At 62.2% G+C, this 21,554-nt stretch overlaps 1 protein-coding gene across 2 annotated transcripts in view; it reads left to right on the top strand.

Moving 5' to 3' along the window:
• The window catches only part of CACNB1 (calcium voltage-gated channel auxiliary subunit beta 1), a 29,911-nt gene extending 8,613 nt beyond the window's left edge, over window positions 1-21,298 (top strand). The window contains exons 3-14 of one of the 2 annotated variants that reach the window (XM_073325770.2): window positions 4,954-5,073; window positions 7,279-7,401; window positions 7,600-7,736; window positions 8,528-8,604; window positions 11,233-11,252; window positions 11,653-11,733; window positions 12,202-12,260; window positions 12,813-12,922; window positions 14,806-14,957; window positions 15,448-15,543; window positions 16,136-16,321; window positions 18,278-21,298. In XM_073325770.2, the coding sequence (XP_073181871.1) occupies window positions 4,954-5,073; window positions 7,279-7,401; window positions 7,600-7,736; window positions 8,528-8,604; window positions 11,233-11,252; window positions 11,653-11,733; window positions 12,202-12,260; window positions 12,813-12,922; window positions 14,806-14,957; window positions 15,448-15,543; window positions 16,136-16,321; window positions 18,278-18,742 (1,626 nt within the window). In that variant the 3' untranslated portion in view covers window positions 18,743-21,298. Of the gene's footprint in view, window positions 1-4,953; window positions 5,074-7,278; window positions 7,402-7,599; window positions 7,737-8,527; window positions 8,605-9,430; window positions 9,589-11,232; window positions 11,253-11,652; window positions 11,734-12,201; window positions 12,261-12,812; window positions 12,923-14,805; window positions 14,958-15,447; window positions 15,544-16,135; window positions 16,430-18,277 lie in introns of those variants that run through there. The other variant, XM_073325771.2, reaches the window with a different exon arrangement.
• Window positions 21,299-21,554: the final 256 nt, after the last annotated feature.

Below are 21,554 nucleotides of genomic sequence, written 5' to 3'. Positions count from 1 at the left end.
TGTGTGCCCAGGGTGGCTATACCCGAGGCTGACCCTTGGCTCAGGCCAGCCCCCCTCGCTCGCCCGCCCCTTGCACTGGGCTAAATATACCCTGGCAGGTTGCGAATGTTGCACTGTTGGTGAAACATGAGCCCCGGCAGCCCAGCAGAGCCCCCACTCCGTGCTGCCCACTCGCGCCCAGGCCCAGCCAGCGCCGGCAGCATGGAGACGGCCAGCAAAGGGCACCGGCCCGTCTTGGTGAGCGTCCCCCCACCCCAGCCCTTGACAGCTCTCACTCTCTCCGGGGGCCTGGGGTCCCCCTGGCTGCTCCCCAACCCTGACGCTCTCTGGCAGGCTCGCTGCCCTTCATCCCTTCCCTTGTGCCCCCCCCAAACACTTGGGACCCCCCTCAGTATGGGGCCACCCATGTAGCACCCAGCCAGCCCCAATCACAGTGGTTCCAAGGCCAGCTGAGCTGGCAGGGGTTCCTGCACCCCTCCACAATCCCTCCCTCCTGCACCCCCTGCTTCTGCCACCCCCGCAACCTTCTTCTACCCCCTGCTTCCTCCTCGCTCCATTCACAGCCTCGCTTCCACCTCAGCCCATGCCCCCCCACCCCCTGCTTTTTTCCCACCCAGAATTCTCCATAACCCCTCTGCCCCACTCTCCCCCCAGATGCCCCTTTGCCCTCCCCTCCACATTCCTGTCCATCCATGATCTCAGTACAGAGAACCCCCCACCCCGGAGCCAAGGGTCTGGTGGGGGTGTTTCTTCTGGGAGGTTGGGGGCTGAGGCTCCAGGCGGGGGAGGAGCAGGATGTGCCATGGCAGGGGGAGGCACTGGGGGGGATTCCTGGTTGTAGGGAGCAGGCTGGAGTTGTCCCTCCTCCCAGTGGGTTGAGAAATGGTTAACTTGGGCATCAGGGAGTGAGAGGCGACGGGGTGCTCTCCCTTCTGGGTCAGTGCTGACCCCAACACCCCAGGGTGGCGCCATGCTCCGGGTGAGGGGCTCAGTAGGAGCCATCCTGCCCATGGAATCAGGGCTGACCCCAGTTCCAGCTGGGCGCTAGGGGGCGCTCTGCTGTTCGAGGGGCTGTCTCTGGAGATGTAAAACCTAGTTCCTGACCACGCACGGGGGGGGTTCAGACTCCCCCGTTGCCTGTTTGTTGCTGAGCGCTGTTAAACAGCTGCCTCGTTCCACTCCGAGGTGGCTGCATGGCGGTGGGGTGGCAGGGCTTCCAGAGAGCTGTGAAACACGTTGGGAATCCTGTGCTGTCAAGGTATCCGTGACCCCTCCCGCCCCCATGAATTTGTGCTGATCTCTGTGTTTCTTCTCTGAGGGGGTTCTCTGGTCCCAGACCAGCAACAGACTGTGCCGGCTTCACATTTACAAAGGAATTAGTGGGGCGAGGGGGAAGTTCTTGGAGGGCTGGGAGCCAGGAAAGGAAGGGTTGGGGGTCTAGGCCTCAGGAGATCTATGTTCGAATTCCGGCTCTGCCGCTGAATCTCTGCGGGACCTTGGGCCTGAATTTTCAGGGTGCAGCACCCATGCTGGGGGAGGATTTTCCATAGGGCTATGCACTTGGAAATCTGGTCCTGTGGGGGAGGTGCTCTGTGCCTCAGTTTCCCCCACTGGATCCTGACTCACCTCTTGGAGTTCATTAGCATGCGGCAGGTGCTCGAATATTCTGGGTCGAGGGGCTGGAGAAGCAAATAAGGGCCGCTGGGGAAGTCTGGATCCAGACAGTTCTCCCTCCCCCTCTCCCCCGTTCTCATTTGTCTTGGCCCCAAGCACAGCACCCAATGGCACAACCAGGGCTAAGTGCCATCCCTGGCCCCCGATCCAATGCCTTTGCTCCGTGGTACATCCCACTAGCTGCTCGCTTAAACCCCCATGTGCCCAGAAATCCCTCTCAGCTGGGTGGGTTGTTCCCCTCCCCCCCGGGACAGGGCTCCCTCCCAGCCCCCCAAGCACCCCCTGTTCCACTTTGCAGGGCTTCAGAACAGCGTCTTCATTCTGAAAGGGCTGGCGACCCCCCGCACACGTACCCAGCTGGGCCACATGCCGGCTGCACTCATATCTGACACTCGCTCGGTCACTGAGCCAATTGCGTCCAAGCCCCACGTCATCCGCTCCTGGCTGCCTGTCTCTCCGCTCCGGTCCGAGGCAGGGGAAGCCGGGCAGCCGTGCCTCATGAGCTTGCCTCCCCCAGCCCTGAGCCAGGGCGGATGGTACCTCTGCGAGATCACCCCGAGGGCCTCCCACCCAGCCCACCCTGGGGTGCTGATGCCCACCCCTGAAGCCCTTGATACTCAGCAAAACTGCGTTGTGGCTTCCCCTCCTTGCCTGCTGGCCTCGTCTCCCGAAGCCCTCCGCCCCTCTGCCTGGGGTCCCCCCTCCCAGCCGGGCTGCCCCCCTCCCCTGTGCGCCCCCCGCTCACGGCCGGGATGTATCTGTATTGGCTGGACGACTCGGAGGAGGTGAGTACGCTGCTACCTTGGCTTCGAACCCCGTCTGTCTGGGTGAGCTGCCTGGCCAGAGTTGGGGGCCAAAAAGGGGAGACCGGAAGGGGGAGGGTTTGCATGTCTCTGCGGGGAGGTGGTCCCCCCTCCAGCCGGCTCCAGCTGAATCATCTCCACTCCTGACTGAGGTTAGCCCAGGCTTGCAAAGATCCATCCATCCTCACACAGCACAGGCTGCCCCCCTCAGCAGGGGTCCCCCCTGCTCCACGCTGCCTCCCTCTGTGGGGGCTCCTCAGAGGATGCCTCTGTGTTTGATCCAGTGAAACCTGCTGGTGTGTTTAAACCCAGCTGGGACCGAAGGGCACCTGGAACGGCCCTGAGAGGAGGCTGGCACGGTTTGAGAGAGGGGGGATGCTCTGTGGGGCTCTGCAGCAGCCCCTCTGGTTGGCCTGAGCATAGCCCCCTGCCCTCAGCTCCTGGCCCCTTGGGGTCGTTCAGTTATTGGGATTGCGGAGAAAGCAGCAGGTTTGATTTAGATCCCAAGCAGTTGAGTGCAGAGCCTGTGATTAAAGGGGAACCCCCATCAGTTCCCCGATCCCCTCTGAGCTGCCAGTCATGGGATGCTGCTCCCCCCATTCCTGACACAGCCGGGGAGGTAGATGAACTCACTGTGTGGGATGAGAGCTGACTAATTAGCGCTGATGTTTCTGGGGCCCGGGCAGAGGCAGCTGAGGGCTGCCATCTCTGTCCCCGGGGCCCGGAGACTTGGAAGCGAGCTGGGAACCCCGCTGCAGGACTGGAAGGGGAGGGACCCCAAGAGAACACGGAGTCCCCAAGCCAGTCAGGGAAATGAGTTTGCTAGTCCTCCCCTTCCCCTAGGATCCCGATACCAAGCCATTTGGTGATGCAGGGTCATTAGCAGGCAGTCTCTGCTCTGCGGGGAGCTGGGTCAGGATTCAGGGCCTTGGCAGACCTGGGGGGCAGGAATTGGCACAGTGGGGCAGCTGCGGGTCGAGATTGAGGGGAGTTAGGAGAACAGTGCAGGAGGCCTCTCTAAACTGCCCTTCACGGTTAACCCCCCTTCCTTGGATGCCCCGAATTCCTGAACAAACCCGGCCCCTGAGCCCAGTGCCCACGCTCTATTAGTATGACTAGGCGAGGCTGGGGCAGCGCCAAGCCCAATGCCCCATGGCAGCAGCTGGGACGCCTTGCACTGATGCCACCCGGAGCCCTCGCCTTCTCTCTGGGCTCCTGCTCCCGCGTTCACTGCCCTGCCAGGGCTCTCCGGTGACTAGGAAGCTCCATTCGTCACAGGCAGGGCCGAGAGCCTGCACGCTGTCCTGTCTCCTCTGCACTGATCCCCAGGGGGACGTGCGTCAGGGTCCACCAGAATGCAGGGGCCTGCCCCCACAGAAGACAGATGCCTCCCATCCCCATGTGGACTCTTTGCCTCCTCCCTTCCCTGAGTTCACTGCCAAGATTGGTGCCTCAGTTTCCCCACCAGCATCGGAACCCCCGAAGCAGAGGCGCCGGGTGGGGGCAGAGCACTTTGACTGCTTCATTAGCAGGCCTCAGCCTGCGGGTAAGCGGCACATGCTGGGGATGTGGGACAGGCCAGGGATCGTAGCCCCACTGGATCAGACAAGATCAGGCCCCTGAGTCTCACTCACCACCCCACTCCTTGTTGGTTCTCCTGCCCCTGCTCCATTTCCTCTCGCTCACAGGCTGCTCCCCATTAAGGATGTGGGTTTCCAGGCCCCTCACCCCAGGGGGACTGTCTGTTTCTAGGTCCCCCCCCCCTCCCCGCCTGTGGCCCTGTTTCTCTTGCCAGTGCTGGTGCTTTCATGTGGTCTGATGCCACCCCCCCAGCCTGGCACTGCCCTGTCCCATCCCCGCTATCACGTTCCATCCCAGAGCGGTGAGAACAGCTGCACCTTGTTCCCTGCCACTCAGTTTAACCCTCGCCGCACTAGGGGGAACCGAGGCACAGAGAGTCAGCGGCAGGGCCCGGAATGGAACCCAGGAGTCCTGACTCCTGCACCATAGCCACTACATTGGACCCCTCTCCCCTTCCAGAGCTGGCAGAGCCCCAGAGTCCTACAAACCCCTGTGCCCTGCAGGGGCCTAAGGTCCCTTAGGGGCTCGTCTCTCTAGCTCACACCGTGGAGGTTTTACCCCATGCGCCAGAGGCGGGGGTTGTTACAGCCCGGGATGGGCTGTGCTGGTCAATGGTTTGTTTCTAAAGTGCCCAGAGGCCACGGTGATGGGTCCATAATGAATGACATCCAACCGCCTCTAGCGTGGCGGGCAGCTGGGCCCAATGCCAGGCTGCCTGGCCAGCCCCTGTCCCCGCGGTTTCACAGGGTGATCAGTGCATGGGGAGGTGAGAGCATCCCCCTGGGTATCTCCTGCTGCTCTAAATGGGCTCACTCGGCTGTGTGGCCATGGCTCTGCCTCCACGGGGGAGGCTGCAAAGCCCACCCGCCTCTGATGTGGGTGCTTGCTCCTCCAGGGCTCCGCGGATTCCTACACCAGCCGCCCCTCAGACTCAGATGTGTCTCTGGAGGAGGATCGCGAGGCACTGCGCAAGGAGGCTGAGCGCCAGGCCCTGGCGCAGCTGGAGAAGGCCAAGGTAGGTGCCAGGGCTTGTGCGTGGGGGTGGGTGGGGAGGTTCCTTCACTCCCGTTCGGTCTCTGAATCCTCTTGTGCAGGCTGCAGGGACTACGGGTCCCTTTCTGTACCCAGCCCACAGGGTGGACGCTGATCGAGAGGCTGGGGGGCTACGCAGGGAAACACGGGCTGTCCAGCAGCTTGTGGCTGGCACTTTGCCTTCCCACCTGCTAAGCCAGCGTGGGGGGGGGTTGGTTCAACTTCTCCGTTCCCAGTTTCGCCTCAGCCCCACCCCCAGCGCCAAGCTGCCCTGGTGCTAGGAGTTCATCCCCCAGCTTTCTGGCCTGGCCCCTTTCCCGTCTGTGACGGATCAGGTTGCATTGCTGTGCGGATGCCCTGAGTCGCCACCCCCGTTCCAGAGAGCCCCGCTCTGCAGGGGGAGCCCAGTGCCAGGGAACCCTGGCTGTTCCTTCCCTCCCCGTGCCCAGTGTACTAGCTGTTCTTGCTGCAGCTGGCCCCGGGCCCAGCGCCGCCCGTAAATCCCGCAGTCCTGGGACCACCATCAGCTAATTCATTTGGCTAATCTTGATGAAACGTCTCATTGACCCGGGCTGGGCTCGGGAGAGTGCTGGTGCCAGGAGACTGCCGGCTGGTGCTGCCTCAGCTGGCGGCATCCCAGCCCTTCCATTACACCCCCTCCCAGCCAGCTAGCACCGGCTGCCAAGTGGGGGAAGGGCCCCCCACCTCATCCAGGGACTGCCGCCGCCCTGCCACAGGTGGGTGACAGGGACGCACCCCTACAGCCATATCCACACGGGGGGTGGGCACGCTCTCTTCCTCTGGTCAGAGGCCCTGGGGGAGGCTATCCCGTGGGTCACCCCACTGTCTGAGCTCGCAGGAGGACACCAGGTCCCAAAATCACTTCCTGAGGCCCTCTCGGGGCTGGGCACAATCAGGGCTGTGACATTGACCGCTCTGGGAGGGGAGTGTGGACTAGTGGTTAGAACAATTGGTATTTGGGCGTCAGGACTCCAGGGTTCTATTCCCAGCCTGACCTTGGGCACGTCTCACCTCCCCGCACCTCAGTTTCCCCTCTGTACAATGAACATCAGGCTTCCCAGGGGCCTGCTGGGACCCTCTATTCCAGGCTGAGCCTGGGCGGCCCCTTGGTGCTCACCTCTGCCCCTCGTGCTCTTCCCTGGCCTGAGCGCACACCTCTCCCCTGCCCGCAGCCAGGCTCCCTGGGAAGAGGGGAGATGTTGGCCCTGCCCTGCTCGCTGGCTGCGCAGTCCGGCTGCCATTAGCTAATGAGGCCCCTGTCTCTCCCCGCCCCCCATGGTGCAGTGGGCTCGCACGCTCTGCAGCCGCAGCACCCCCTCGCTCTGCTGCTGGCAGCTGAGGTGTAATGTCCATTGGGAGACGTGCCAGCCCCTCTCCCAGGCAGGGCCAGCCCTTTAGCGCAGCTCTGTGCGTGAGCAGAACCAGGGCACCATGGACAAGGACAAGGCCCTGTAAGGCTCTAGCTACCAGATCGGCATCGCTGGCAGAGCAAAGGCCTCTGTTTATCGCCCGACCAGGCAGGGTTTCCCCATCTCCCCTGGCGCTGGCAGGCCCCTCTATAGGTGGGACAGCTTGGTTGCCCAGGTCCTCTTTTGGGGCAGCCGTTGTGACCAAGAACCACCCGAGTCATTACGCACACGCCTCACCCTTCGCACGGCAACACCTCTCTCCTCACGGCCGACCTGGCCTGGCTCTGGACCGGCGGCCTCAAGGCACCAGGCATCGTAGCCCAACCCCTGAGCCAGCCAGTCCCCGGAGCCGTTCAGCTCCATCTCACCCATGGCTCCTCTCAGGGCCCTGCTTGTGGCCCCCTCCTGGACTTGGGGGACCTGGGCTGGTCTCCCTGCCTGGCTCGCTGCCCCGTGGGGAATTTATTCTTGGGGTGGGGGTCCACTCCATTTCTTGGAGGAGGGACCCCTTTTCCTTGGTTCCTATGGTGGGGAGAGGAGGGGAGGGGAGGGAGTTGGCTGGGGCTGTTCCGTGTTCCTGGATCAGGGGTGAGAATTTGGCCCCGGATTGCTTACCCCCTTCCTGGCTGGTCTCTGCAGCCGCTAGGTAACAGCGTTCTCTGAAATGCCAGAGCAATGCAGCCTTGTGTCTGAGAGACCCGGGCCCCTCCAGCGTCTCTCTCCTCCCTCCCCGCACCGCTAACCCGTCTCCTGAACAGACCAAGCCGGTGGCATTCGCCGTGAGGACAAACGTGGGCTACAACCCGTCCCCCAACGATGACGTGCCGGTCCAGGGCATGGCCATCTCCTTCGAACCCAAAGACTTCCTGCATATCAAAGAGGTAGGGGCCGGCGCGGGCCCAGGCCCGGCTGAGGCTCTGCGGAGCGCCGCGGCAGGGGGACTGGGGCTCGGCACTGTGTTGCTGGGTGTGGGTTTGGCATGGAGAGGACACGGGCCCAGCACAGCATTGATGGGACAGGCTCGGCGCAGGGCGGGGATGGGCACCATGTCTCAGGCCCTTCTTCTCTCCATCCTGCAGAAATACAACAACGACTGGTGGATCGGGCGCCTGGTGAAGGAGGGCTGCGAGGTGGGGTTCATCCCCAGCCCCGTCAAGCTGGAGAACATGAGGATGCTGCAGGAGCAGAAGATGAGGCAAAATCGCCTGAGCTCAAGGTGGAGCAGCCAAGCTGAGGGGATAGAGGGGGAATCATGGCTCCTGGCCGCATCCGTGTGCAGCCTGGAGCCCTGGGACCCCCCAGGGCTCGAGAGCAGTGTGTTATGGGTAACTGAGGCAGGCCCAGGTTAGCCCTCTGAACAAATCCACTCCAGTGAGACTGGGAGTGGGGGGAGGAGGATCAACATCCCCTTCCAGTGGGCTCACTACTGGGCACCTTGGGTCATCATTCCCTTTGCTCAGTGGTAAGCTCCTGCACAAGGGGCCAGGCAGGGGAGAACCAGCTCCAGGATCAGCAGTGACACCAGCTGAGGATGCAAAGGGCCTTCCATCCCCATGCTGCAGGGCAGAACCTGAGTACTGGCTGGGAAGGGGTCAGGAGGAACGTGCAGGAGTAGATGGACTCATTGGTCTGAACTGGCACAGTAGGGAGAATAGCTGGCTAGATAGGCCCTTGATCGGATCTGGTACATCACTGGGTGAGTGGGAGAGCGCTGGACTCTGGCCCCAGTGGTCTGATCCCAGCTGGGGGAGGGGAATAGGAGATACCAGGCTAGATGGGCACATGGCATTGCCCTGGTGCTGTGGTTCCAGATTTAAGTCTCTCACAGAATCTGGGTGTGGAGGCCAATTCCCCCTTGCTCAGAATTTGCCGTGGTGGGGCCCTTGCTTTCCAGACTGATGTCGTCCGTCCCCGTCCCCCCACACCCCTCCCTTTGCCCCCTCCACCAGCCCAGGAAATTCCCCATCTCCAGGCACTTACTGCTCCTTGCCTTTCTGCTCCACGCAGCAAATCGGGGGACAACTCCAGCTCCAGCCTGGGAGATGTGGTGACGGGGACCCGCAGACCCACCCCGCCTGCCAGTGGTAAGACCACCCCCTCCCTTTGCTGTTTGACAGCGGACAGCCCCCAGCTGGCAAAGTTTACTGGACCACTAAGAGAGACTGATGGAGAGGGGCTGATTCTGGCTGTGGCCTTGGCAATAACAAAAGGGGCTGAAATGCCAGGTCTCTTCCCCCATTATGCCCTGAGACCAGCTAGCGCCCCAGTGTCAGAGAGACAAGGGTGCTGGCCTGGAAGTGCCCAGCTTTCTTCTCAGGAATCCTACCGCAGATCCTGGAATCTCCGCGTCCTCTGCAAACGCAGGCCAGGGCGGAGACACAGGTGCACACACAGCACACAAGAGCTGGCGGGGAGCACTGGGCTGGGAGTATGGGGCCCGTCGTTCATGCTGGCGTGCACATGGAGAGTCTTGCATTTGTATGGATGAACAACTGGGCACAGGCAGAAGGGCGTATACACAGGCATGCTCCAGGTATGCCCACCGGGGCACAGACATCCCCTAGACATGCCCACTTATGCCCAGTTTCATGGCATGCAGAGGAAACCTGCTACCAGCTGCCCTGTCACTCTTGCAGGTGGGGTACCTGATGGTTCTCCCCCCACTCTGACCCCCTCTCTACGTTGTCTGCAGGGAAGCGACAGGTTTTTCCCCTTCCTCTCATTTTTCTCTTTCGTTTACTGAATCATTTTTTCCTCCTCCCTTTGGTACATTTTTTCATTCTTTTGTTCTTTTCAGCTGTTCCTTTCTTTTTTCTGTTTTACTTTTTCTTCCCTCCCTCCCTCCCTCCTTTCGTTCATTCGTTCTTTCTTTCTTTTTGTTTTCCCCCTCCCCACAATCTGCCCCCCCAGGTACTCTGGACATGACTAATTTAGCTTATGACCTAGACGCCCTTGACTTAGAGCTGGAGGAGGCCGAGGGCCTGGAGAACCCCCGATCCCCTAAGGCTAGCATCAGCAGTGTCACCACGTCCCCCTCCAACGTCAAGCACATCCCCTTCTTTAAGAAGGTAAAGGAGCCCGGAGTGGGACTCTGCACCCGCCTGCCGCACCCTCGCTCACGCCTGCTGCTAATACCCGTGATTCACCCTGTGTATGGGGCTCGCTGACTTGGTTGGGGAGCTTTGGGTTTTGGGGGCGGGAGGGGGGGCAGGAAGGGCCATGGTTTGGACGTGGTCCCATTGTCGTTCAGCCGCTGCTCTTGGTCAGCGCTGTGGGGCACACTATGGGGTAAGAGCATCATCTCACAGGCACCAGGGGACCTATAGCCAGGGCTGGATGTCCCCTTTGCAGGCACTTTTGGGTGTGTTCCCCATCACACCAGGAAACCCCGCCTCCAGCGTGGCTTGGAAAGGGGCAGCCCTCGGGGGTGTCCCTTCTCTGGCCTCCCCCCCCCATACGTGCACATGAGGCATGAGAATGGTATGTTCCAGTGATCACACACACGGCCCATGAGTTGAGAGCATTTCTGCCAGTTGACACCCTCCCCACATGAAGCGTGGGAATGGAGCGGTCCAGTGCTGCCTCGCCCCTGTGAAATGCGGGAGTGGAACATTCCAGCGGTTCCAAAGCCCCCAGCATAAAGCATGGGAGTAGAATGTTCCAGCACTGCTCCTCCCCCATGAGACATGGAGTGGAACGTTCCGGCAGCTCCTCACACCATGTGAAGGCTGAAGCACTGGCCCCCACCCCTCCATGTAAAGCATGGGAATGGAATGATCCAGTGTTGGCCTCCCCCATGAAACTTTGGAGTGCAAGGTTCTGGTGGTTCTCCAAGCATGGGAATGGAATGTTCCAGTGCTCCCTTCCTCCCCCCCCATGAAACTCTGGAGTGGAACATTCTAGCGGTTCTCCAAGCATGGGAATGGAATGTTCCAATGCTGCGCCCCCATGTAAAGCATGGGAGTGGAACGTTCCAGCGCACACTCCCCCTCCCCGCCCCCCCCCGGAAACATGGGAGTGGCATCGTCTGTCCCATCCCACCCTACCCCCATTAGATGGTGGGGGGGCGGCTCCCGTCGGGGGCCCATCCCGCTCCCCTGGGGGCAGCGCCCCTGTGGCCTGGAGGTTGCTGCTTGCTGAGCAGCCCGGGGGCTGCTCTAGAGTACACGGGTAGGGGCTGCAGCAGGGTGTTTCCAGGACATTCCTCACCAAGGGGTCCCCAGTGAGCCACAGAGCTGGGGATCCGTCAGGGGGGTGGTATTCAGTGCAGGGCCAGGGGGGCAGTCTGGGGGCGAGGGCCTGTGAGCCAAGGGGGCAGGGGAGGAGGGCATTGCTGCTGCCAAGCAGGGAGGGTGTTTGCAGTGCCAGAGGGTGTGGATTGAAGAGGGCGGGTGTGAAGTGGGGAGCAGGGCCAGCGCAGGGGGGAGCTGCGTAGCACCTGGGGGACACCCGGGGGAGCCACGCCATCCCTCCGATGTGGCCACACACCCTCCCTTAGATCCTCCTCCCTCCCTGATTCCACCTGCAGCCTGAGCCAGGTTTCAGAGCCCCCTCCCCTGCCTGTCCCCATTTCCCACACACTGCCGGCTACAGAAACCTCCCCACTGCTGCTGCGTGTCTGCTGGCGTGACCTGTCAATAACACGCATGCCTTGTTTGTCTTCTCTCGCCTGCCCCCTCCCCTGCCCCATTAATGGTGATCACTGGACATAGCCAAGCAGAAGCAGAAATCGGTGAGTAAAAGGGCTTTACTTGACCTGCCTGTAAAGGGTGGGGGCGGGCCTGGGCCCCCATAATGATCCTTCCCCACCCGGCTTCTCCACCAGCGGTGATGGGCCGTGTGAGTGTACCAGAGCCAACAGCCTGGGTGTTCCCATGCCATCAGCTCCCCTCTCCCGGGACCCAGTGCCACCACCCGCACTGGGCCATGAAGGTACGAAGGCAGAACCTCCCAGCTCTCAAGCCAAGGGAGCATCAGCATGAGCTGGGTAGCCTGAACCCAAGAAGATGCCAGCTCTTCCCCCACCCTGCAGGGCACTTGGGTTTTGCAGTGCCCCCGTGGGGGTAGGGCCCCCTGCTCCAATGACTCCCGCTGGGTACATGTCACACCTTGTCTTTTGCCCTCTCCGGCAGGCAGAGCATGTGCCGCCCTATGACGTGGTGCCCTCCATGCGGCCGATCATTCTTGTGGGGCCGTCCTTGAAGGGGTACGAGGTGAGCCCGGGGCGGGTGCATGGAGTGGGGGGGGGCAGGCTGGGGAGGTGGCATTTTCAGCAGCTTCCCGGGGAGCAGGTGACCCTTGATCTCATTCCCTCTGTTTCACCCATCCCCATCTGTCTGTCCATCCATTCGCTCGGCCATTCCCTCTTCCCCTCCCCTTCCGTCTGACCGACAACCCCCCCCGCCCCGTCTTGCCCCATTCCACCTCTGCATCTGCCCACGTCCTCCTCTCTCCATCTCCTCCGGGACCCATCTGCTCTGTCTCCTGAGGGCCTGTGCCAGGGGGAGCCAGTGACATCTGATCTCTGAAATCACTGCCCACCCCTCCGATGTCCATTGCTCTCTCTTTTTCTAACCCCACCCACCCACCCCCACGCAGTCACACCTTGATGCAGTGAATCCCGACTCCCCCTCCCTCCTGCCCCCCAGGTGCCTGACTCCATCGTCACCCTCTCTCCCCAGGTGACGGACATGATGCAGAAAGCCCTCTTCGATTTCCTGAAGCATCGCTTCGATGGCAGGTGCGGGGGCTCCTCAGACAGATGCTGCCAAACACTCCCCCACAACCCTCCCCACTGTGGCCCTTTTTGGTCACCAGGGAAATGGTGTTTTACTCAAAATCCCAGTTTCTGGGAGTCGCCCCATGCAAGCACCTGGACACCACGGTGACAGGCTCCTTAGGGTCTGACTGAGAGAGATCCCAGCAGGTCAGCCACACGCTCTCACTCCAGCCTGATGCAGGACACTCTCTCTCTCCCTCCGCCCGTCCCTAGCCCTCTCCATCGGAGGATCTCCAAGCACTCTGTAAGCATGAGAGCCCAGGAGTCTGGTGCTCTGGCCTTGCGTCCCCTTGCTGGGCAGGCAGCAATGAGCAGCGCAGATGGGGTGGTTCCCCGTATGGGGATTCTGCTGCCAAGGTGCTGGGGTTCACACCCTGACTTCTGCCCCCAGGGCTCCTTTGGGGTACTGTTGCCTGACCCTGGTGGGGTGGGCGCCCTGCTGGGGGCCACAGCAAAGGTCGGGGGGCCCCCCCTCCCGCCTTCACGCTCTCTTCCTCTCTCCGTCCCTCTCAGAATCTCCATCACACGGGTGACGGCCGATATCGCCCTGGCCAAGCGCTCCGTGCTGAACAACCCCACCAAGCATACCATCATCGAGCGCACCAGCACCCGCTCCAGCCTGGGTGAGGCCATGGTGGAGGGGAAGGAGAAGCTGTGGATTTAACCCTTTCCTACATCCCAGCCCCGCTTGGTTATTCCAGGCCTCTTTGTTTTTTGGCTGCCTCTCACTTAGACTGACTGCTGGGCTTTGGAGGTTGAACCCTTTCAAGCCTGCCTGGCTTGGATCTGTATCCACTGGGAGCTGCCCTGGCTTCCTGCATCCTCCCTTCCCTCACCCCCAGCTGGCCCTGGAATGCCCACCATGCCCCGGGGCATCCCTTCCCCTCACCCTGTCTGGAAGGGCTCTCCGGGCCCATGCTCCCTGCCTCACCCGCTCCTGGGCAGGGCTTGGTGGCTTGCTTTGCTCTCACCTGCTCGTGCTAGATGGAAAGAGAGGCCCTGGGGTGAGGCTCCTGCCCCGAGGGATGCTTGGCCACACCAGGCAGGGACCCCCAAGTGCATGCTGGGTTGCGACGTGCCTTGACTCCCACTCAACAGGGCCAGGGCGTGTTTTCAGGTCCCCTGGGCACTGGTGCTGTCGTGTAGTGGGGTGACTAACAGGGCTCGTGTGAGCTGCGGCTACTGACCGCCCTGGGCTGGGCTGGGGCGGGGCCTGACGCACTGACTCCTGGGATGATCAGTTCAATTCACTCCTTTTTTCCCTCCCCTTTTTTCTTTCTCCCCCCACCCCTTCCCTCCGCGCTGCTTCCTTCCTCCCTTGCTCCTGGTACAGATGTCCTGGGTATGTAACCTTTAACCTCTCGGAGACCTGTCCAGACCGCTCCCTACCGTGCTGCTTAACCCCGTGGGATCCACAGCGTGCCAGGGGCCGACGTGTAACCTCCTGCTCCTACTGCCATATGGACTCAGGGTCACTCCAGCAGGGGCCACGAGGCGGGCAGCAGAGCAAGATAGCTGCCCCGCCGTTGCCCCCTGGCTCAGATCTACAATGAGCTGCTCCGTGTGTGGGGCCGGAGTCAGCCAGGGCAGGAATCCCCTCCCCAGGGGTCTGTCCCACACCCGGCCTGATATGAGGTCTCAGGATTGAAGATGAGCTCAGGACACTCATCCCAGATCCCAGTGTCCCCAGGGTCCAGGCACGTGGGGATCTGGGTTTTGCTTTGTCCCCTGCTTGGCGCAAAGTGGTGTGTGTGTCCCTTCCCCACTCTACCGTGCCCCCAGCTCCAGACCCTGCCCCGCCTCGTGGCTTGGTGCTGGATGATCTCTGGTCCATACTGGCGGTGCACCCACCCAGGGCAGCGTTACACGTTGGGCACGCGCCAGGCGTGGGCTCCGCCGAGCGATCCCACTGCCCAGTGTGCAGCACGGCATGAAGGTACCTGGCGTTGGGGACCCAGGAGACACGTCCCTCCCGCCTCTGGGAGGAGACGGAGCTGCAGTGAAACCCATGTTTCTCGTGTGTGTCTGGGGGGAGGGGAGGGGGAACTGTCTTTGGGATACAGAGACCCCAGTGTATGGCCTCTCCCTGTGGCTTTCCGCAAAGCTGTTCCCCCACATATACCCTCCATATCTCCCCCTTTTCCTCCACACAAGGTCTGCCCCCTTACTATACCTTGCTTCCCCTGTTGCTATCCCCTCTGACATCTCCCCCACCCACAACGTACTGTGCCAGGATCCTCCCCACCTGGCCCCTTCCCCCCAACCCCTATCCAGGCTCTGCCCCCCCCCCCGCCCCGGTCTCTCACTGTCTCTCTACTCCTGGTCCCCCACCTGGTCCTTGCTCCCCCATCTCTGAAGGTTTCTCTGCCTCTGCCCCCCGCTCCCCACAGTCTTTCACTGTCTCTCTACCCCTTGCCCCCCATCTATCACGGTCTTTCTTCCCCTTCCCCCTCCCCCCCAGTCCATGCCCTCCCCACAGTCTCTCACTATCTCTCTGCTCTGACAGCTGAGGTGCAGAGCGAGATCGAGCGGATTTTCGAGCTGGCCCGGACGCTTCAGCTTGTGGCCCTGGATGCCGACACCATCAACCACCCGGCCCAGCTGGCCAAGACCTCGCTGGCCCCCATCATCGTTTACATCAAGATCACCTCCCCCAAGGTCAGTGCATTGGACCCTGCAGAGGGATGGCCCAGCTCTTGTGTTGCTGCCTGGGGACTCACTGCCCAGTCCTCCCATGCTGGTCAGAACAAAGTGGTGGGGGGGGGGAGGGATAGCTCACAAGTGCAACGAGTTGTAGGGTCTCAGCCTTGTCCTCTGAGGGACATTTCTCCACATTCAATGCAGAGTGTTTGCTTAAGAGAGGCCCAAGGCTGGGCTGGCGGGGGGCTGCGGGTAGGGACTCAGGGGCATCAACAGAGATGGGGGTTGGGGAAGCCAGCATCTTAAAGGGGCAGAGTTTGTAGCTTTCCTGCCTGAGCTCTGGGCTCAGACCCTGGCCCGAGCCGCAATGATACTTCATTCGCCCTGAGTCAGACCCCGCCGTGCCCAGCCCCTCTCCTCGGGACTGGAGAGGAACAGAGAGCGGGGGACACCCCAGGGGGATCCCTTCCCCTGCGCTCACCCCCCCCCCCGCCGCCTCCCCCTGCAGGTGCTCCAGAGGCTGGTCAAGTCCCGGGGGAAGTCCCAGGCCAAGCACCTGAATGTGCAGATGGTGGCGTCGGATAAGCTGGCACAGTGCCCTCCAGTGAGTACCTGCCCCACAGCCTCGCCCCCAGTTTGCCTTGCCCCACAACTGCCCCATGCCCCCAGCTCAGCCAGTGAGTACCCACCCCACAGCCTGTCCCGCCCCCCACGCCCTCTGCTTGCCACACCGCTGCCCCACACCCCCAGCTTGGCAGAATACCTGCCCCGCCCCACTGCCCCATTCTCGCAGCCTGGGCCAAGTCTCTGCCCCCCCCGCAGTGAATATCTGCCCCACAACGTGCCCTGATCGGCCTATACCCCCATTACCTCTCACTGCTAGCTTGACCAAGTACCCTTCTTTGCCCTGCCCCTCCCCACTCCCCCAGCTTGGCCGAGGCCCCGTCTTCTGCCCCGCCCACTGCCCCTCCCCACTCCCCCAGCTTGGCCGAGGCCCCGTCTTCTGCCCCGCCCACTGCCCCTCCCCACTCCCCCAGCTTGGCCGAGGCCCCACCCTCTGCCCCGCCCACTGCCCCTCCCCACTCCCCCAGCTTGGCCGAGGCCCCACCCTCTGCCCCTCCCTCTGCCCCAGCTTGGCCGAGGCCCCTCCCCACACCCCCAGCTGGACCACCTCACACCCCTCTCTCTCATTGCAGGAAATGTTTGACATCATCCTGGACGAGAACCAATTGGAAGACGCCTGCGAGCACCTGGCTGAGTACCTGGAAGCCTATTGGAAGGCCACGCACCCGCCCAGCAGCAACCCGCCCAATCCCCTCCTGAACCGCACCATGGCGACCGCCGCCCTGGCCGCCAGCCCCGCCCCCGTCTCCAACCTCCAGGTACAGGTGCTCACCTCCCTCAAGCGCAACCTGGGCTTCTGGGGCGGGAAGGGCAGCCTGGAGCAGGGGCTGAGCGCCCAGCCCAGGGTGGAGGAGCACGTGCTGTAGCTTTAAGAGGAGGAGGAGGAGGTGCCTTCAATGAACACGGAGGAAGAAATCTTCATGGGAAACCCCCGGCTGATTCCCCGCACCCCTGCCTCTGCTGCTGCCCCCCACATCCCGCTGCCCTGCGCATGGAGGGACTCCCTCTGCCTGCCCAGCATCGTTCGAAGGCTCAGGAACTGGGGGCATCGCGTCCATGGGGGGAACCTGGAAGGATCTCCCCCCCCCCCCCCGGCAGCGGTGCCTGAGCCTTGTAGCGGCGTCACAGGGAGCCGGGCTTTGCCCAGGAAGTGCCATACAGCCATCGGCCTCCCCCCCCACTCCCCCGGGCTTCTGCGTAAAGGCTGCCCCCTCTGGAGAGCTAGGTCGAGCCCATCAGCCGGCTCTAGCTCAGGATCCTGTTTGCACGGGGCTCCTTCCAGTCACCCCTCTAGCGGGGGACCCTTGGCCCTGCTGGGCTCTGCCTCCGGCGCAGTGCATTCTGGGGTTCCCACAGCACCGTTCTCAGAGTGGGAGCAAAGGCCGCTGGGTGATTTCCGAACACGAGGCTCTGCAGTGCAGGATGGGGCTGTGAGGCGGGGGAGTGCTGGGGCAAGGGGGTGACTCCCTATCCACATCAGAGGGCAGCACCAGCGCAGCCAGACCTGCGCCAGAAACCCCGGCGTGGCTGTCGTGCAGTGCTAGGCGTCCTCTCGGCTTGTCGTACCATCCCCACTAGTGTAGGTGGGAGCCATTAGCGAGGAAGCGTCTCACAATTTCCTCACCCTGGCTAGGAAGTTGGACTCCTTCTCCCATCTCCTCCCTTTCGCTGTCCCCCACCCCCAAGGCATCCCAACTCCTGCCTGCAGGCTGCCCCTGGTCTCTGAGAGCACCGAGCTCACAGGCCTCTGTTCAGGGCACCCTGACACACCATGTCTGTGCCCGCTCCTCGGGATCCAGCCTGCCTGGCCCCTCTGTCCGCTCCCCACTGCTGCCTTAGTGAGTGGCTGGTTCCCCCTGGGCACCACCCCATAAGTGCGAGTGGAGGTTCTCCAGCTGCCGGGGAACCTGCCCCAAGTTGTGCCCCGCCCTGGTCAGGTGGGCGGGGCGGTCAGGGCATGTTTGTGTCGTGGTGTCTGTCGTTTGTAATGCTCGTTGGATAGCTGAAGAGCTGCGGCTCATGGCCTTCTCCTCGTTTGGGCAGGCAGGAGCCGGGCCTGCTTCTCTCATTCACCACCCTGCCAGTGCCCCTCAATCCAGCCCACAGCCCACCTCTATGCCAGTCCAGGGCTCCCCATACACCGCCCTGCCAGCGTCCCTCATTCCTGCCCCCCAGTGCCCCTCAATTCCACCCACAGCCCCCCCCCGCCGCTATTCCAGTCCAGGGCTCCCCATTCTCCACCCTGCCAGTGCCCCTCAATCCCCCCCACAGCCCCCCACTATGCCAGTCCAGGGCTCCCCATACATTGCCCACCAGTGCCCCTCAATCCCGCCCACAGCCCTCCCCCGCCCTCCCAGCTGCTATTCCAGTCCAGGGCCTCTCCCGCACACAGCTCTGCAGTTGCTGCTCAGTCCTGACCCTCAGCCCTCACATCCCAGCCCTGAACCCCACCTGAGCAAACCATCCCACATACTCAGTGTTACAGGCATAACCTCCCCCAGGGGCTGGGCTGGGACCCCATAGTTTCATCTCCCCTGTGGCCCAGACTGGGATTGGGGGCCTGGGCTCAGCAGCCCAGAGGCTGCTCTCGCTGCGCTGACGATATACGTGTCTATTAATCGGTACTGAGCTGCCAGTGTCACCCCCTGGTGGCCAGACTAACTCTGCCTTGTCTTCTCCCGTTTGCATGGTTTGTCGCTACTTCTCCTAACCAGAGACCCTACCTAGTGCATGGGGAGCAGACGCGTGAGGGGGAGCGCGCCAGCCTGCACGACTACCCGGGGGAGCTGGTCAACCGCGGCCAGGGGCGGCCAGGCCAGCAGCACGCCCGCCTGGCCAACCGCGGCCTGTCCCGCCAGGACACCTTCGACTCGGAGACCCAGGGCAGCCGCGACTCTGCCTACACCGAGCCGGGCGACTCCTGCATGGACATGGAGACAGACCCCTACGAGGAGCCCGAGCCCCGCGGTGGCACCCCCAGTGCCTACCCCCGGGGCCTGGGCCGCCTCCACCAGCGCCAGGGCTCCTGGGACGAGGCCGAGCCCGACCACCAGAACCACAACCGGCAGCTGCGGGGCCGGAGCAAAGGGCGCGATCGCTACTGCCCCAGTGAGGAGGAGGCCATGAGCCGGAACAAGAACGACCTGGAGGGCTGGGGGCGGGATGTTTATATCCGCTAGGGGGTGGGGCATCTGGCTGCTAGGGGCCCTGGGGGGTGGGGCTTCGGTCAGCTAGGAGCCCCTGGGATGGGGTGTGATCTACTGGGGGGGCAGGGTTCAGTGTGTCCTGTGGGGGAATCTCTCTCCTCAAGGAGCCTCTGAGCATAGCGCTCCCCTGTGAGGCTGGTGTGGTTCATGCCCCCTAGCAGGGTTGGCCTGAGATTGTATGATGCTCCCCCCCCCACCTCCATGGGGATCCCTTGCCAGCAGTGCCAGGGGGGCCCTCTGCCAGTGGTGCCCCCCACTCAGCCCCCAGAGGGGCCCTTCTCATCTCCCATAAGATAGTGAAGATTCACCCCCACCTTAAACCCCTCCTGGGCCTCAGGGGACCCCGGGGGTGAAGGGCAGCCCAGTGTTTCTCGGGCTTTCCCCGCCCCCAAAGCTGACCAAACTGGGACCCAGCTTGCTCCCCCCTGCCTGCCCCACTCACGTGCAGACGTGTGGTGTGAGGCACCATGCCCTGAGGCAGGGCACCTTCTCCCCCCATTCCACCCCGGGGAGGAAAGCATGCTCAACCCTGGTATGTAACCGATCAGCCACCTCCTCCTCGCTCCCTGCCCTGGTTCTGCTCCCCGCTCACCCCCCCATCCCATTGTATTTCCATGGTGCTCTCTATGACCCAGCCGCCAGGGGAGTGGGACGGCCGGCGCCCCCCCATCGCTGGAGAGAGCCCGTCTCCGGCACCCGGGGTCCCTGCCCAGCGCCAAGGAAGCTCCTCTGCGGTCCAGTGCCTACAACAGAACCCAGCCCCTTGACCACCCGGCAGCTCCCCCAGCTCAATTTTGCCTGCCAAGACGGAGTGGGTTGGGGAGGGGGTGATGCATGCGTGTGGGGTGTGCACTGGGGCCTGCCGTGAGTGCGCCCCTGCCTGCAGAGCCGCATGTGAGTGCTGTGTGGGGTTACCTGGGCACCCTAAGCCTGAACTGGGCTGGGAGGGGCGGGTTAACACCCTGCTCTCTGAGGGCAAAGCAGCCCCTGGGCTGAAATGCCCCCCACTCCCCGAGGGGGGGGAAGGGTTGGAGGGGGCGGCATCTCCCAGCTGGCTTGGGAGGGGAGGTGTTAACAGCTTCTTGAGGCTCAGCTCTGGCCTGTCCTGTTCTCTTGCGCCCACTTCTGGGGTGGGAACCAGTGCTCATGGGCCTGCCTGTTGGGGCCCTTCGCTTCTGGGGTATTTTTATCCCAGCCGGAGCCCATCCCCTATCCAAAGGCCCAGGCCCTTCCCTGCCGTCCCCACTGGGGCTCTCTTCCCTCCCAGGGCCTGGGATGGTGGAAGCTGGGAGGAGGGTGGGGTGAAAGGGATCTGGATGGATCAAGCCCAGACCTCTGACTTTCTGGGCAGAGCTGCTTCCCCCCGCCCCCGCCCCCTACCTGGTGCCAAAACCTGGGCTGACATGAAATGCCCATGGCTGCCCAGCGCCCCTCCCCTCCCCTGTGCAGTGTCTTGCGTCCCTGTGGCTGTCTGGTGTGTGTTCAGTCCTGTCTTGTCCGGCCATGGTGTGTCCGTGTGTGTGTGAGCACGTGTCTGTCCATCCCCCCGTTCCCTCCCCCCCAACCCCCCAGTGCCAAGCTGGGACCCGGGCAGGGCCTGGCTCTGCATAGCGCCTCTTGGATGTGAGTTCCCTGGCGCTCTGCCCATCAGACACCGCCCCCCCCCATCACATGCGCGCCTGGAGGGGCCTGCGCCAGCCTCCCCAGCCTGCACGGTGGCTGTGGATCCAAACCCCCCCCCCCCCACCTGAAGGGAATGTTAAGCTTTGCTCTTAGTCAGTAAGGGTTGGGGGCAACGCCCCCCCCCCATTGGGGTATCACTGGAAGCTTCACCAGGGGAGCCCTGGGAGGCACTGCCTTAGACCAGACCCATGGGCCTCCCAGTCCCGCATCTGGCATTCGCTGTAAACCCTGATTGTGCAGCACCATCCTGGTTTCAGTGGCCTCTTGAGGTTGATTGGCAGCTGTCTGTGATTCCTGCAGTGCCATCTCGTGGTTAGAACAGGGGCCTGGGGTGCCTCAGGTCCACACCCAGCTCTGCCATTTTGTCAGGTCACGCTCCTTTTTTGTGCCTCAGTTTCTCCTTTCTGTAAACCGGGGGGATAACAAGCGAACCTCCACTAAGCACTAAGAAATCCGCACGCTCTAGCCACATCAACGTGTTGTCGATACTGCACTTCATGGCTCTCTGTGCTACTGCTCATAGCTTCATGGTGGTAGCAGGCCTAGGACTCAGCACACAGGCCTCTACCAGTTGAACTACAGGAGAATCTCCTTTGGCAGTATGGGGCCTATGATACACTATTGAACCCAGTAGAGGGCGGCGGGGAGGAGGTGTCTGTGAAATGGACACAGCCCGAATGTGAGCAAAGCCACTTGAAAGCAATGAACCGTCCTGTATTTATGTCATTTAACAAACTATTTTAAAAGCAAATATTTTATTTATTTATTATCGTTCATTCGGGGAGGGGGTAACGTTCTCCCATTAGCTTGATTCTTTGTAATAAATATTTCATTGAGACCTCTAAAGACGCTGCTGTGATGGGGCATGTGGGAAGAACACTAGAGCCATGTGCTTGTGAGTTTTTAATGCCAGATGAGTCCCCTTCCACCCTTATCAGTTGGCTACCTCTGCAGTTGAGTCCATTTTAGATTGTTTTTTCTTTTAAAGTGACAGATCAGCCACGCACCGTTTGTCTCCTCCATCCCCTGTCGTATAATTTGATTCTTCTGCTGTGAAAGCTCCAAAGACCCAGCCCCATTACAGTGGAAGTGGAACAATTTT

This window comes from Lepidochelys kempii, chromosome 27, assembly GCF_965140285.1.
Source record: "Lepidochelys kempii isolate rLepKem1 chromosome 27, rLepKem1.hap1, whole genome shotgun sequence".
NCBI lineage: Eukaryota > Metazoa > Chordata > Testudines > Cheloniidae > Lepidochelys > Lepidochelys kempii.
Note: the sequence above shows the minus strand (reverse complement) of the source record. Positions and strands in the feature narration are given on the sequence as shown.